Source organism: Citrus clementina, unplaced genomic scaffold (genome assembly GCF_000493195.1).
Source record: "Citrus clementina cultivar Clemenules unplaced genomic scaffold, Citrus_clementina_v1.0 scaffold_2, whole genome shotgun sequence".
In the NCBI taxonomy this organism is placed as follows: domain Eukaryota; kingdom Viridiplantae; phylum Streptophyta; class Magnoliopsida; order Sapindales; family Rutaceae; genus Citrus; species Citrus x clementina.
The window spans coordinates 35,379,310-35,393,815 of NW_006262688.1; the positions used below are offsets into that span (position 1 = coordinate 35,379,310).

The 14,506-nt window shown below is 36.6% G+C and overlaps 2 protein-coding genes across 3 annotated transcripts; one reads left to right on the plus strand and one right to left on the minus strand.

The window, feature by feature from the left end:
• The first annotated feature begins 2,722 nt into the window (after positions 1-2,722).
• On the plus strand, positions 2,723-4,787 carry LOC18050751 (autophagy-related protein 8C). Of its 2 annotated transcripts, XM_006449672.2 has the most exons (6): positions 2,723-2,919; positions 3,084-3,146; positions 3,720-3,775; positions 3,863-3,915; positions 4,243-4,361; positions 4,439-4,787. In XM_006449672.2, the coding sequence occupies exons 2-6, from the start codon at positions 3,110-3,112 to the stop codon at positions 4,534-4,536; spliced, it is 363 nt and encodes a 120-aa protein (XP_006449735.1). In that variant the 5' UTR covers positions 2,723-2,919; positions 3,084-3,109; the 3' UTR covers positions 4,537-4,787. The 2 variants fall into 2 exon arrangements, with proteins under 2 accessions (XP_006449735.1, XP_024047558.1); XM_024191790.1 differs by lacking the exon at positions 2,723-2,919 and having other exon boundaries at positions 3,066-3,146.
• Positions 4,788-6,721: 1,934 nt separating this feature from the next.
• LOC18050754 (ankyrin repeat domain-containing protein 13C) lies at positions 6,722-9,653 on the minus strand. Its single transcript, XM_006449676.2, has 2 exons — positions 7,937-9,653; positions 6,722-7,451 (listed from the first exon to the last, which is right to left on the minus strand). Exons 1-2 carry the CDS (start codon positions 9,320-9,322, stop codon positions 7,050-7,052), a joined length of 1,788 nt encoding a protein of 595 aa, XP_006449739.1. The 5' UTR covers positions 9,323-9,653; the 3' UTR covers positions 6,722-7,049.
• Positions 9,654-14,506: the final 4,853 nt, after the last annotated feature.

Consider the following 14,506-nt stretch of genomic DNA (forward strand, 5'->3'; position numbering starts at 1 on the left):
TGGAAAATGCTGTGGGGGGGGTCATTGAATATGCCAACAACTCATCAACAAAAAGGAGGTGGACATAATAAAAATTTAAAGTTGGAGACAATGGAAAAAGCTCACTGAGGTAAAAAAACCCTTGAGCTTTCAATTTGTATTTATGAGGTGGTGAAGGCTGAAGAGGCCAGAGCATATACATGTATGATCTTGTTATTGGTGTGGTGGTGGTGCCACCACCAGCATCAATTTGAACTTGAAAAAAGCATTTTTAGAAAAAGAAAATAAAGGTCCTCGGTTGGTGCACTGAATTTTTAGGTTTGTGTTTGTCTAGCTAGTTAGTTGATATTCTACGAAATTGCAACTTTGAAGATGAAAATCAAAATTGCTTTTCAATGACCATGAAACTGATCTGATGGGTCATTCACCAAAGATGATTTATTTTATAAAGTTCTCCACAGGATGGTTAAAAAAAAAAAAAAATCATCCTCAATCTTCATGTTGATTTTAGGTTGTTCATACTGTACCATGTTACCCCACTCCATAACCATAATTAATCTGATATATATATAAATTAAGTGCGCCCCCCACGTTTAGTGTGCGTCATATTCATAGATATTTCATTCATTTAGAACAGGAACTCCAATTAAAAACCTAACAGATCGATAATGACCAGAACCCATTTGGCTATAGTAAATGAAAAAGAAAAGTTTTTCTCATTTGATTAAATTAAAGTGATCATCAAGATTTAAGACCAACTTTGAATCACCCATTATATTTATTGGAGATGAACAAATTTCAGAGATGGGCCAACACACATGACACATGGATTTCAGCAAATATCAGCAATATGCATATTTATGCACTGGGTCTGGTCTGGGTATATGTACGAGATGAATTAATTCCGGCAAACATGAATGGGAAGCCGGGCATACACAAGTAGAAGTGGTAAATGAACGATGGGGCCTAATATATAGCTAGCATTAATCGTGGGCAGGGGGCAATAGGAGTGGTCTCAGCAGCACTAACACTCATTTCTTGTTACTGTCAGAACCCACGTTCTACAAAGATTTAATGCTTTAAGCATGCTCCCGGCCCTTACCCTAACTAATAATGTAACTTTTGCGCCCGCAGCCGCAGGCAGATAGACGAGAGACCTATTTCAAAGTGCATGCCAACCAACAAGATGATGAATCGAAACAAAAATAATTAACCCTGCTCAGTCATAAGTGTATACATATATCATCAAGCTATAGTGAGGGAGAGCTAGCTGCTAGCAGCAAAGAGAGAATCAAGTTTTGGAGTTTCAAAATTGTGTTTATGTCGCTTGGGTACGACTACCAGCAATGCCATTGCTAGCTAGCTTCAACAAAGGTATTTACCTCATTATACTTTTAATTGATCATCAGCTAGTGGCAGTACATGCGTACATACATATATATACTTTCTTTGTTAAAAAGTCCTCGTCCTCCTACGCACACGGATTAATTTCTACATGTACAGCAATGCGCAATGACATGCCACTCTCTCCATATGAATCAATATTTGTATGTTTGTAGATTTTGGTCTGATAAACAAACCATGCAATTGCAACCCAAGTCCTCTTTTAATGACTCTTTCATGTGAAAACTCTGCCATTGCACTTGCATCATCATCCTCAAATTCTTCTCTGGTTGAAACCCTAGCTATAGTAATCGATTATGTAACTTAATTAACAACGTGCTTTAACCTAATAACAGAATAAATTTTGGTGCACATATAACACAACGATCGACTTTAAAACCTTTAACGCACGTACAGTACAAGAAAAGAAAGAATGATTAACATTTGTCGTACAATGCACCTTCTTAAAATATAGAACCTACATCTTTTTACCCTTAGCCGCGGCTAAATATCTTATCTTCATACTTGAACTCGAATGAGGTCCCTTCTCCTCATGATTATCACCGTGGTCTCCTCGTACTCCTTGTGTTTGATGATGACAACGACGTCGTCGAATAACAGTGACCCACAATACTTATTTGTTTTGAACACAGAGAGACAGAGAAAGAAGAAGAGAAGAAGAGCGAGATTTTTGTTAATGACTGAAGATGCATGATCTTAATTTATTGGACAGACTTACCTAAATAATGAGCCACTATTACTACTCTAGTTAGTACTACTGATCTCTCTCTTCTCTGCGGTCCTTTGCCTTCATTGCTCCCTCTTCTTGTCTCCTTATGGGCCATCAAATGACATATTGTTTTTGCTTTTATATTTGAACAGTGGTAGTGAAAGATAGATGTGTGCGTATGTATTTTTATATATATGTATAGTTAATGTTTTTAATTACGATTTCAATCTTCTCCTAGCTAGCAAGAATTTTGGTTCGTTTAAAGCTTTAATTGGTTTAGTCGTTTATGCTAATTCAAATTTCAATTGGTTTGGGAAAACTATCGAACATTGCCATTCTCTTCTACTCAAATTGTGATTTGGATTTGATAATTGAGACTTGAGACATGGAGGAGGATTTCTCATAATGTTTGATGAAGTCATGGTATCTTAGTTTATTATTTGACCTTTGAAATAGAATATTCGCAAAACTAGTACAAAGTGCGCTTTTACCCAATACAAAAGATTGTATTATATCGTTGATCTGAAGCCACAAATTTCGCTAGGCAAAGGCCCAGCCCAGTCGATTTTGCACGTATCCAGAACGGCGTCGTATCCCAAAGCACACTGCTAAACCGACACGAGGCAGCCAGAGATTCCTTGTAACGGAGGCAAGGCAATTCCGTGTTGGGAACAAAAAGAAGCCCTTGACAAGTTTCTTAACAAAATCGTCCTAAAATAACAAAATAAATTCTCCACAATCAACCGATCAATCAATCAATCAATCAAATACCTTGAAACCCTGCTAATTTCCTTCTCTTCTCCGATCCACTTCTCGTGTCGTGTTGAGTATGTTGTTTTGTTTGACACTTCTTTATTTTTTTTATATCATCATCTTTTTTACTATTAATTATTTTCTGATGGTTTGGCATTCATCTAGAAAAGATTGGTTTTTTTATTTTATAATTTGGGTGGGGTTTTGATTATGATGTTCATCTGTTTCAAATTTGCAGAGAGTCATCGTAGCGTCAGTTTCGCCATGGCCAAAAGTTCATTCAAGCTCGAGCATCCATTGGGTTCGTTAAAAATTTCAATTTTTTCTTATAAAATAAATCTTTTCATTACTATTTTTTTATTGTTTATCCATATGCTTGTTTTGGTTAACCCTTTGAAATATTTTTCTGGTATGATATTTTCATTGATGAGGTTTTGAGAAATATTTGAAATATCCGATTTTCTAATTGATTTTGTTACGAATTTGGCGACCTCTTGATTGATGGTGGTTCTTTGCCAATTAAAATGTCCTCAAATCTCTCCGCCTGTATAATTCCTTCACATTGTGACATGAAAGAATGATTTATGGTATCTTTTGTATATACTGCAATATGGGTAATCGCTTGGCCCCCTTTTTTCCCCTTCCTTAATCCTTTTCCCAAGAACAAGGAACGCATAATGTAAAGAGGCACAGTTGTTTGTTAACCATGTTAACCCCATCCCATCCATATGTTCTAACAAACAATTGTATTTCCGAGATTACCATTGTCATGGTTCTTCTCCAGTTTGGCTTTGTGTGTGTGTCAAGGAATTAATTGTAATGTTTATTCTGTTCTCTCTCATTTCTTGTCTGTTATTTGTTGGTATAATCTCAGAGAGGAGGCTAGCAGAATCTGCTCGCATTAGAGAGAAGTATCCTGATAGGATTCCGGTAAGAATTATCTGCCATGAAACTCTGTATGCTTCCAGTGCATTAATGTAATGTACCTGCATCTAATCAAGTGCGCTTGCCATATAGGTGATTGTGGAGAAGGCTGAGAAGACTGATGTTCCTGACATTGACAAGAAAAAGTTAGTTGCTTACTTCAATGAAAACTGTTTGTAGTGTTTTATATACTTAGAAAATAAGGTTTTTTTTTTTTTTGGGTGAAAAATTTTGCCTATTTTACTGCAGTTCGATGGTAAAAACATTTCTATGGAATTGAGTTATCCCTCTCTCATCTTACATTATGTGGGGAGTCCTTCAACGTGAGAGAATACTGTTTTATGTAAACTAATTATGTCACATTGATTGAGTTGACCTGACTTGGATGAGAATGCAGTTAAATTTAATATTCTAAAACTTGTCCAGCGATTTCCATCACTTGGTCATTATGCATATTGTTGTTGTGAATGCAGATACCTTGTCCCAGCGGATTTATCTGTGGGACAATTTGTTTATGTTGTCCGTAAAAGGATTAAGCTCAGTGCAGAAAAGGCCATATTTGTTTTTGTTAAGAATACTTTACCTCCAACCGGTGAGTGGCAGACTTTTAAACGTAAATCTATTATACCATAGTAGTTTGTTTTTGTAACGTATATTCTGCGGTTACAGGTGCCTTGATGTCTGCTATATATGAGGAAAACAAGGATGAAGATGGTTTTCTTTACATGACTTACAGTGGAGAGAATACCTTCGGTTGGTCATTTTAAGAGCAAAGGCAACAAGCCATGTATCATAAAATTTGAAAGTTGTATATTCTCAGTTGATCCCTTTTAAGCCATTCCCAGACATGTTCACTGATATCTTGTTTTTATTTTGGGTTGATTGCATCAGTTGATGATAGAAGTAACTCTTGTTAAAATTGTCCGTTAGTGGTAGATATTGAATGGAGGAAACTAATTTACTAGTATTACTGATTATCCAATCATCTTTCTGGTGAATAGATTTTGTGGTTCATATACTCATGTTGTTGCTTATGTTGCAATCAAACAAAAGTATATTATATTGATTATGTGGAAAGGAAACCAATTATCTCATAATCATCTGCATACAATAAGGTAGACATGCTGGTTATTTTTCTTATTTATCAGTGCTTTTTCTCTGGCATCGATGCTTGACCCATTTGATGGCACTGAAAAATGCAACTTTTGCTTTGTTGAATCCTTTTGCATTGGCTTTCTTGTTACTGCTTTCGTTCTCAACTTTTGTTCGGTCTTCATTTTCCATGGCACCAATGCCTCCGGCTCCCCATTGATCTGCCCAACTTGGTGCTTCAGTAGCCATGGTGCTTTCGACCCTCAACTCCTAGCAAAACAGGCTTCAACTGTCACTGTAAAAACAGAGTTGTTCGCATGGCGTCACTCACTTAATGGCGGATAGCATAAGATCTAATTGTCTACATACTCTGTCCTTCATGTTTACAGCCGTTAAACAAAAACATATATTGCATTGGTGCGCCAAACGTATCATTATATTACCACTGATATGCCAAGGAGAGGAATTGGATCAGCCTTAGCTCCTAAGAACTAAAATAGAAAGGAGTAAAATTTCGGTTGATTAACGAATAGTATTTATAAGTGAAGCACATATTCACGCCAATCTTAGGCAGCTAAGAAAACGATAAATCAAGATTATAAAATTATAAAGCTTTAAGATCTCTTGTCTATTTGGCTTCCTATTAAACTAATAATTCACTTGCTTACAGAGGGAGAAAGAGAGGGAGTACCTGGTGAAGACTACTTGCCTTAAGAAACTTGATCCGGGATTTTATGAATTGAAGAATGATGAGTTTAAGAAGTCATGGACTTGTAATAAAGTTTTAATAAAGAACAAGCCACTTGCTGATGGTTGTCTTTAACTCTTCTTTAATAAGCTTTAATAAGGACTTGCCAACTCACTTGTTTCCGTGTTCTGAAGCAAACTTTGTTTGGCACTCAATGAGACAATCCCATTTCTTTACTTTAATATTCAACTGTGCTCAGCCTTAGATTGGAATTGCATATGTGTTACTTTACCTAATAACATTAGCTTATAGATTAAGATTACTACAAAAGTATGGTCTTTGAAAGAGAACAAGCAGAGAAACACTGCTCTTACCCCTATCCCCGTGTCTGCCCTAACGGAACGCAACTCAAGAAAACGAAAGTAACAAAACAATGTTTCAAAATAACCCTTCATATTCGTATAATACGTTTTCTGCTAAATTGGGTTTTCGAAATCGAGTACATTGCCCTCGAGACCCTTTGCTCCACTACACTAGTTAGAGTTGAGTTAAAGCTTAAAAGTAGTATGCAAAAGAAAAAGTGACAGGAGAGGCAAGTAATGTTTGGTATATAGCTTTAGCTTAGCTATGCTGCTTTCGTTTTTGTGCCCTAAATTACTGTGTAGCTGTCACTAACCACACTAGTGTATTTTAAAATGTACTGTGAGAGAACAATCATTAGATCATGATGCAATCAACCAAGACTCAACAGTTAACATGTAACATGAGGGAGCGAGAAAGTAAGGTGTGCGAGGACCAAATGCAGGTAGAGAGGCGTGTGGTTGTGATTCTGAGTTCTGACTCTGAATTTTCTAGAATGACGCTGTTTACTAGTTAGACAAGCAGGGCCAGTAAAGCAAATGATATTCATTTGTTTTGGACTTCTAATGGCAAGAGTTAGTCCTTCCTTGTTTCTAAATTTCCTGCCGACTATAATTTGAATTGCAAAATTCGGATGGGAAAAGAAGCTGCATCTGTGTTAAAGATATACTTTGATGAATTCCAAATTGGCTTTCGAAAAATGATTGAATTGCTTCATCTTACATACATAAAATTCTGTCCAGTAAACAGGGATCTTTTCAAAACTTTTTCCCCTTCAGGGTCTGGCCTGCTCAACATGCCATCATTCTCACTCATTCTCAATAATGATGTTTGATTACATGCTGTTACAAACAGCCCTCGTTTTAATTGGTGCTGTCCGGCCTTCAACAATCAACCAGACAGAATAAAAAGATCATCAAAAAGCAATCTAAATCACTCCAGTCAAGGTCATCTAAACAAGTAAGCAAAATTGTAAGGAACAGATTGAGCCAATTAGTCAATAGGTTTAGGGTGACCCCAACAATATCTACACTGGTCTGGGCTGTATTTGCTGCAAAGCCAAAAGAAAACAATGGGACGACAGTTCAACAACAAATCTTATCTGCCTAAAATTCCACATTTTTCCCTCTCTCTCTCTTCCTACTTGGATTTCCTAGAAGACTTGGACCTCTTCATTTTACTTGACTTGTCATCAATACTTGACCATGTATACCCAATTGGTATCGCAAAAGGATCCGACCATTGTTGGTGCCCCACTGATGACGATGATGAAGATGAAGAATTACGTTGTTGCTGCTGCTGCTTGCTTGATGATTGGCTGCTGTTTCGCCTTAGCCAGGTCGACGCCATCATAGACGATGAGGAAGAGGATGATAGGAATGGTGAGTAATGGGTGTCTGATTTTCGGTCGTCCTCTGATGAACCTTTAACAAAGTGTCTAGGACTTGAAAGCGGAGTGAAGAATTGCTCAGTTGATTGTAGCTCAACAAACTTTGTGAATGTCACTACAACTCTTACTGTGGGCACCACCGGAATTGCCACCTGATCCCCCATCCAATAAACAAAGCACAAACAGTCAATCAGACGGTTTCTCTTTCTTTAACACACGGATCAATTAACTATATTATGAACACCATTCAAATTCAAACACAAGGCAAAAGGAGCGGAAAATATATACACATTTGTCACACACAGAAACACATCAAAAAAAATAAAAGAGAAAATCCCTGGTTTGAAGAAGCAGAATCACGAATAAACAAAAGAATCCTCGGATTTACTGGGTCCCCGCATCTCAAATCACACCGCACAAAGTCAAAAAAACAGGCCATCACAGCCTTCGACGTCACCATCATAAACGACAGTGGAATAGACCCCACGGAAAAAGCTTCGGTCGGAATCGGAAAGGGTCAGGTCAGGTTAAGCATCAAAAGAACCAATAGAAAAACAAAGCAAAGCAAAACGCTGCAGTGGACCCCACTTTTTAAAATAATTTTATTTTTTTCCAAAATCCCGAAATTACCCCTTACCTTAACCGGAAATGTTCCCGGCGGGAACTTAGTAGTTAACAATTCCCTCAATCTTCTCACTGCCTTCACTTTATTCGCCAAGATATCAAGTAAAGGAATTAACTCCTCCGTCTTTAATGGAAACTGCTCCGTTAACCAAATCGACGGGCGTAAACTCTTCACAAACTCTTTCTCTTTCGTTGGGGGAGGCGCGGCCATCACCGCCGTCGACCTTCTCGGCAATGCCGCCGAAGGAATTATATCCACGCTCTTTCTCCCGACAGTTACGAAATCCCTTTCCTCTCTCACAAAACTACTGTGTCTTCGTCTGTCGTTATTGCTGACGTTAAAGCCGAAACTTGGATTTTCAGCGACTAGAAATCCGTCATCATCTTCATCAAGTTCTAACGGCAGTACTTGTTCGCTTCCGGCGACGTCGTTTTCATGAACTTTTCGCGAGCGAAAACTGAAAACGACATTATGCAGTTCGTAAACCCTTGCTTTCCATTCACCGACGGATTCTGTCTTCTCTTGTCTTCTCCAGTTAGTACGTCCGACCAGCTCGGCTTTGGTTACGTCCATACCCGGCCGGTAGACACTGGATTGAGCGCAGAATCCGGCAATGTCAGACTCGGACATAGGAGCTCCGGCGTTTTCGAAGGCGTCGAAAATTTTGCGGTCGTCGTGGTTAAGTACTAGCAGGGAACCGCACGAAACGTTGTGCGTTTGGTCACCGTCGCCGAGGAAGAGAAAGCTTTGATCAGCGCGCTGGATTTTTAAGCCGTCGAAGCCAGCTAGCGACGTGTCGGCTCGGAGGTTGCCGTCGCGTTTCCAAATCTTGTAAGTATCGGATGGAGCTATTTTCCCGACGAAGGGAATTACGGAGCTCTCGAAATGGAAGGAGATTTCCATGTAGAAGTCCCGCATTCTCCGAAGAGCGGAGATGACACGGGGCAGGCGACGGCGCCACTTGGCCCAAGCGGAGCGGTGGTGAAGCTTGAGCAGAATCAAAGCAATATCGGAGTTTCGGCGACAAACAGCTTCTTGGAGAGGATTCCATCCGGCGGCGTTCTGGAGTGAGACGTCAGCGCCAGCGGAGGCCAGGGATCGAGCTGCGAAGGCGTCATTTAGGCGAACAGCAAGGTGGAGAGGGGTTTCACGGAAAGGGACGTCACGACGGTCGAGAACGGAAGCGATTTGATCAGCGACACGCTCTTGACTCAGAGAGTCGGACTCGGTGTGGATTTTAGAAGGATCGGCGGCTAGTCTAGGTAGGGTCGAGATAATTCTAGTCAAAGTAGTGTGATCACCCAGAACGACAGCGTAGTGGACCGGGCTATGGGAATAATCCTCTGGTTTGATTGCCGGAAACGGCATCGTAGTGGATGCCGTGGAGGACCTGGCCATTTTCAGCTGGTTGGCTTTCGATTTTCGAATCCAAGCGAGAGCCTAGTCCTAGTTTCCTAGATACCTATCTCATCTGTGCGGACAGTTTATGCTTACGGGTAAAAAGCAATGGGGCTAGTTTGGTCTTTTTCACTGGGAAGGATTTTGATTTATTGGATAGTGTGAGTAAGGGGCAGAAGATACACGCAATCTGGGCACTGCTTTTGGTGATTCTTTCGGACTGCAGCTGGAACTGGGAGGGACTCCGTCGATAATTTCTCCCCCTTTTACATTTCACTATTTCAGTATACACTGTGACTCTCTCTTTCCTTTACCTTCGGTTATACCATACTCCTTTTTTTTTTCAGAGGTACGGGTACCTTCTTCATTCGGTTACTTACTTTGTCTTTATTTTTCCTTCTTTCTTTTTTTTTTTTTCCCTAAGAGTAGTTGACATATTGTTGGCCCACCTTTTAATTATGCTTAATTTCATGAGCTGAGTTTTTCATAGGCTTTTTTTTATACAATATATTGGTGTGACACCTGACAACTCTTATCCGAAAAATATAATTAAGTTAAAAGAGGGTGTGTATGTATTATTCATAAAAATACGTATACAAGAGAGCTTTTGAAAGCTTATTTAGAGTTTTTTGAGTTGTTTATAAGTTTCTTGGCCCGAGTATCAAACCCTATTCGCAAGGAGACTTGTCCAATTTCAATAAGTTTTAGAATCCTTTTAACTCTAAAAATTTATTATCTTTCTAATATTCTCTAGAGTATTCCTAAATATTTACAAGTGGATGCTAAAGATGAAATTTTATAGAATCAATCCAAGTTGTATTAACTTGGAGCTTATCTGGTTAGCTTCTTTAGCTAGAAGTTTAGGCGGCTTGTAATTGAATCGATCAATAATCATATTATTTGTAGAAGATATAGCATAGAAATTGTTTCATATGATATTTACTATTTACACATACATTTTTAACTTATTTTTATCATTATCTAAATACTCTTTTATTTTGATTTTATAAATGTGGATATATATACATTCTTGAGAGATTTATTAAAAAAATTTCAAACTTGGGGTTGGGTTTGATACGATGTTACTAAAGTTGTGAATATATATTTCAGCCTTTTTATAATTAATATGAATATCATATGAGAGAAAATCCAAATATGACTCTTTTCCAATGAAGCGCATTTCTTTCAAATTAGCTTTTCATTTTCAAAATCCTAGATGGAGTTATGCATAGATGATGAGGAGACAGACACTAAAGCAGATATAGGAATGATCTTGTCTTGTGCCCCCTTTCTTCGTGGATATTTTTCTATTTATAACGTAACTACGTTGATTTGAGTTGACCAATATTGAAATGGCCAAATGAGACAAATCATTCGGCGGCGAGTGCCCAATGTTACAGTAAGAAGAGAGTTCCCCTCGATGTCATGGAATTAATAATGATTGGTGGGGTTGGGACATAGAAAAAAGAAAAGTGTAGTTTAGACTTGTTTTGTTGTCTGGGATCATATTCATTAATTCATATTTCATATTATATGTGCAATAGAAATGCGGCAAAAACAGAGGATGGAGTTGGTGTCTGCGGTCTGCCTCAGCCCGGACCAACCCCCAACGGATTTCACTCCCTTCCATGCCTTTGCTTTCTCTTTCTCTTTCTCCTTTTTAGACTTCGTCAACAATAGTCTTAGAATCCCCAAGTGTTTGTTTGAATACACACATGAATGGTTATTTATTCTTTAAGTATGCAATAGCCGAGCCAAGTGGGTAAATCTTTATATATATATATAGAGGGAGAGAGAGAGAGAGAGAAATGTTTTAATTTAAAATTTTAAAATGTGAGAACATTTGAGAAAATGCATAAACCGTACGGTTTAAGCGTTTCAAATTTTAAGCGTTTTAAAACTTTCTCAATTTTTTCCGCACATTAAGAATTCGGACCAGAAAATTACTATATATATATATATACACACCTTTCACTGCCGATCCGACAGATTTTTTTATCCATAAGAAGATTTTTTGAAGTTAGCAAATTCATTTGAATTATACATTTGGTTTCATGGGACAAACGAAGCTTCCTGAGAATTTTGCATTGTCCAAACTAATGGTCAAGCCTCGCTGCTAAAGAAGCTTGACCTCTTTGATTTTTATTTTTTTATTTTTTGGGACGCAAGAAGCAGCATTGCTAATGCCTGGCTTCTTCCGAGTTGTGACTGCGTATGAGAAGAGAGATTCTGCTGCCAAAGGGTTGGTATTTTTGTCCACGCATTTTCCTTGGTGCAGTGTATGTACGTGTCGAGTCATCGTTACCCAAGTTTGAAATAAAGATTATTTGACCAGTTCAATATCACTCTTGTTTGCCTTTGCCATACCACCAAACAATTAATGACAACATAGCATATTATGTACTTCCGTTCTTCTAAGGAACCCCACCTGATACGACACGCCACTATTCTAATTCTAAGCATGGGTCCATTTTTCATTGACTTGCAGCCCCTCATGACAATCATAGCTAGCTAGATATTTCTAAGAAGTGCTAGCGAAACCTGAGGGAATGAATCTTCGACTCTTCTTCCTTGGAATTTGGCAGCACCCTCGGCATTAATATATAGAGGAGCAAGAAATCTATGCTCCAAGAAAAAAGCACAAATACTTGAGAGCTTGCTTAAGGACTCAAATCTTGACTACATTTTTGCCGGCTGCAGATTGCTAATTAGCTTTGTACTTACAACAACATCGTCAATGGCTTTATTGTCTAGCATCTTTGGTTGCTTTTCTGATTCAAGCAGGGTCGCAAGCGAGGGAGAGATAAAAAACACACAGAACAGATCATCAAGCATAGCCGGAGCGGATGTCGATAGCAAAAGCAAATTAAACAAGAGCAAATCGAAGAAAAGCCCTCCAATTCCCGTGACTTACTTCCCCATAGGAAGCATACTCTCTCCTTTATGAGAAAGCTAAGCATATTCTTTACCAAGTCCGTGCCATTTTCTGCAAGGACACTTGCGTCGGCAGGCTTGTTTAGCTCGTATTGATTATTACTGTTAATTCATGCCTCTCTAGGAACAATCAATTTGTATAAGAATAAGATTTGATTGTATAGCTCATATAAGATTTATTCTATTTTCCATTTACCACTACTGTGTTCTTTTTATATATAAAATTAGTTTTGTTGGTCTTGGACCTCTTGGTTTGTTTTTAGGAATTCAATTCAAATTGTAGCCATTTGCATGGCCCAAGAGCAAGATTTGAAGTTATATAGGTGATATTTTAAAACGGGTCTATTAATCTATTTAATACAATTCATATTATTACAATAAGGTGTATTAGAACAACAATTTCTACAGTGTTGATGACATATCTATATACTGGGATGGGTCTGGCTCTATCTATTTTTCTTTCTAACATATTATATAATAATAATAAAATAAATCTCAAGACTAGTCAGCGACGACAAGTACAAAGTTAGATCACCCTTTAGTTTGAATTCACAACAGTTCTACCACAAATGGACCACCAAACACCAAGCCCTTGGTGCAAATCATGCCCCTTTTTTTCTTGCTTTATTGGGAATAAAATATTTTCTGCATTAGTATAGGTAGTGTAAATGTCTCTTTGATATTAGTGAGGCTGTGAGGGTAAAAAATTTTATTGTATTATAAGGATACGTTTGACACGCAAAATTCGATTGGACTAATTATTAGGATTGGATTAGAATAAATTGCATTAGACTAGGTTGGATTATATATAGTCGGATTAGATTATGTTAAATTAAATTTAAATGAAGTTAAATAATATTTAAGTTAATATTTGAATTTAAATATCAACTATTTATATATATTTAGTACAAAATATTATGATAATAAAAAACAAAGCCAATAAGAAAAATTTATATATATGTTATTGGATAGTCATAATTATAATCAAGAAATATGAATTATTTAAATTATAGGTTATTTCATATGAGACATATCATATCATTAAATAAAATAAATAAACCTATTCAAATAATAAATTAGTTAATAATTTTTAAGTAAATCATGAATAACAAAAAAATAAATTACTCAATTAATAACAATAAATAAATAAATTTTAAGTTATAAGTAAAAATATTATACTAATTAAAGTGTGGAAGATATCATAAATGGACAAACATTTTTCTTCCCATTATCTAATCCTAACTAAACCCAAATGAAATTTGGGATTGCTAATCCCATGAATTTAGGATTAAAATTTGAATTTAGTTCATCAGTCCAATCCAAGTGAGCAAGGGAAACATAGAATTAATATTTTATTCCAAAAATTAGTTAAATTCTACACTTATGTGGCATTTGTTTTTTAACTTAATGACTTAAAGTAACTTAACTTAATTAATTAAGTTAATTAGAGATGTTTGTTTTTATAACTTAATGAGACTTTTTAGATAATTTTGACTTAATAAAATAAGCTAACTTTTTTGGCTTTTTACTTAATGGAGGAATCTGAATTAAGTCAATTACTTGCTAATGTAAAAAATATCCCTGTTTTATAATTTATTTTTCATGTCTATTCCAAAACTCACCCATAGATATTTACCCCACATAAAAATATCCCTATTTTTTATTTCTTATATTATATACGATAAAATTTGAAATTTATGGTATTTTATATATTAAAATTCCAAAATAATTATGTATTCACTTGAATATAGTTTTACTTATAAATTTTAAAATATTGTAGTATTTAATATATTATTTATTTGACATTTAAATTTAATAAGGATACAAATGTAAAAGTACATATTTTCAAATTTTTAAGTTGAAAAAAACAAATAATTTAATCCTTATTTTCTGAAATTCAGACGAAAAAATAAACATATTATTCAGATTTAAACATTCAAACCTATTCAGAATTCAGACTAATTCAGGTCTATTCAGATTTCAGACAAAAAAATAAACGTCACCTTAATCTTAGCTCCCAAAAATAGCATAATAGACTTGATTTAGGGTAGTCGTAAACTTCAAATTGTAAATACTAATAGACTTTTAATTACAACATACCTATTAGAAAATACAGTTTTTTGTTGATTTGTCTTTTTTTTTTTTTTTTGGGAGGAGAGGGAGGGGGGGGGGGGGGGGGGGAACCCAAAGGGGGGGCCGAAAAATTCCAAAAAGAAGGGGGGGGGTCTTTTGGACCCCAAGCCCCCGGTT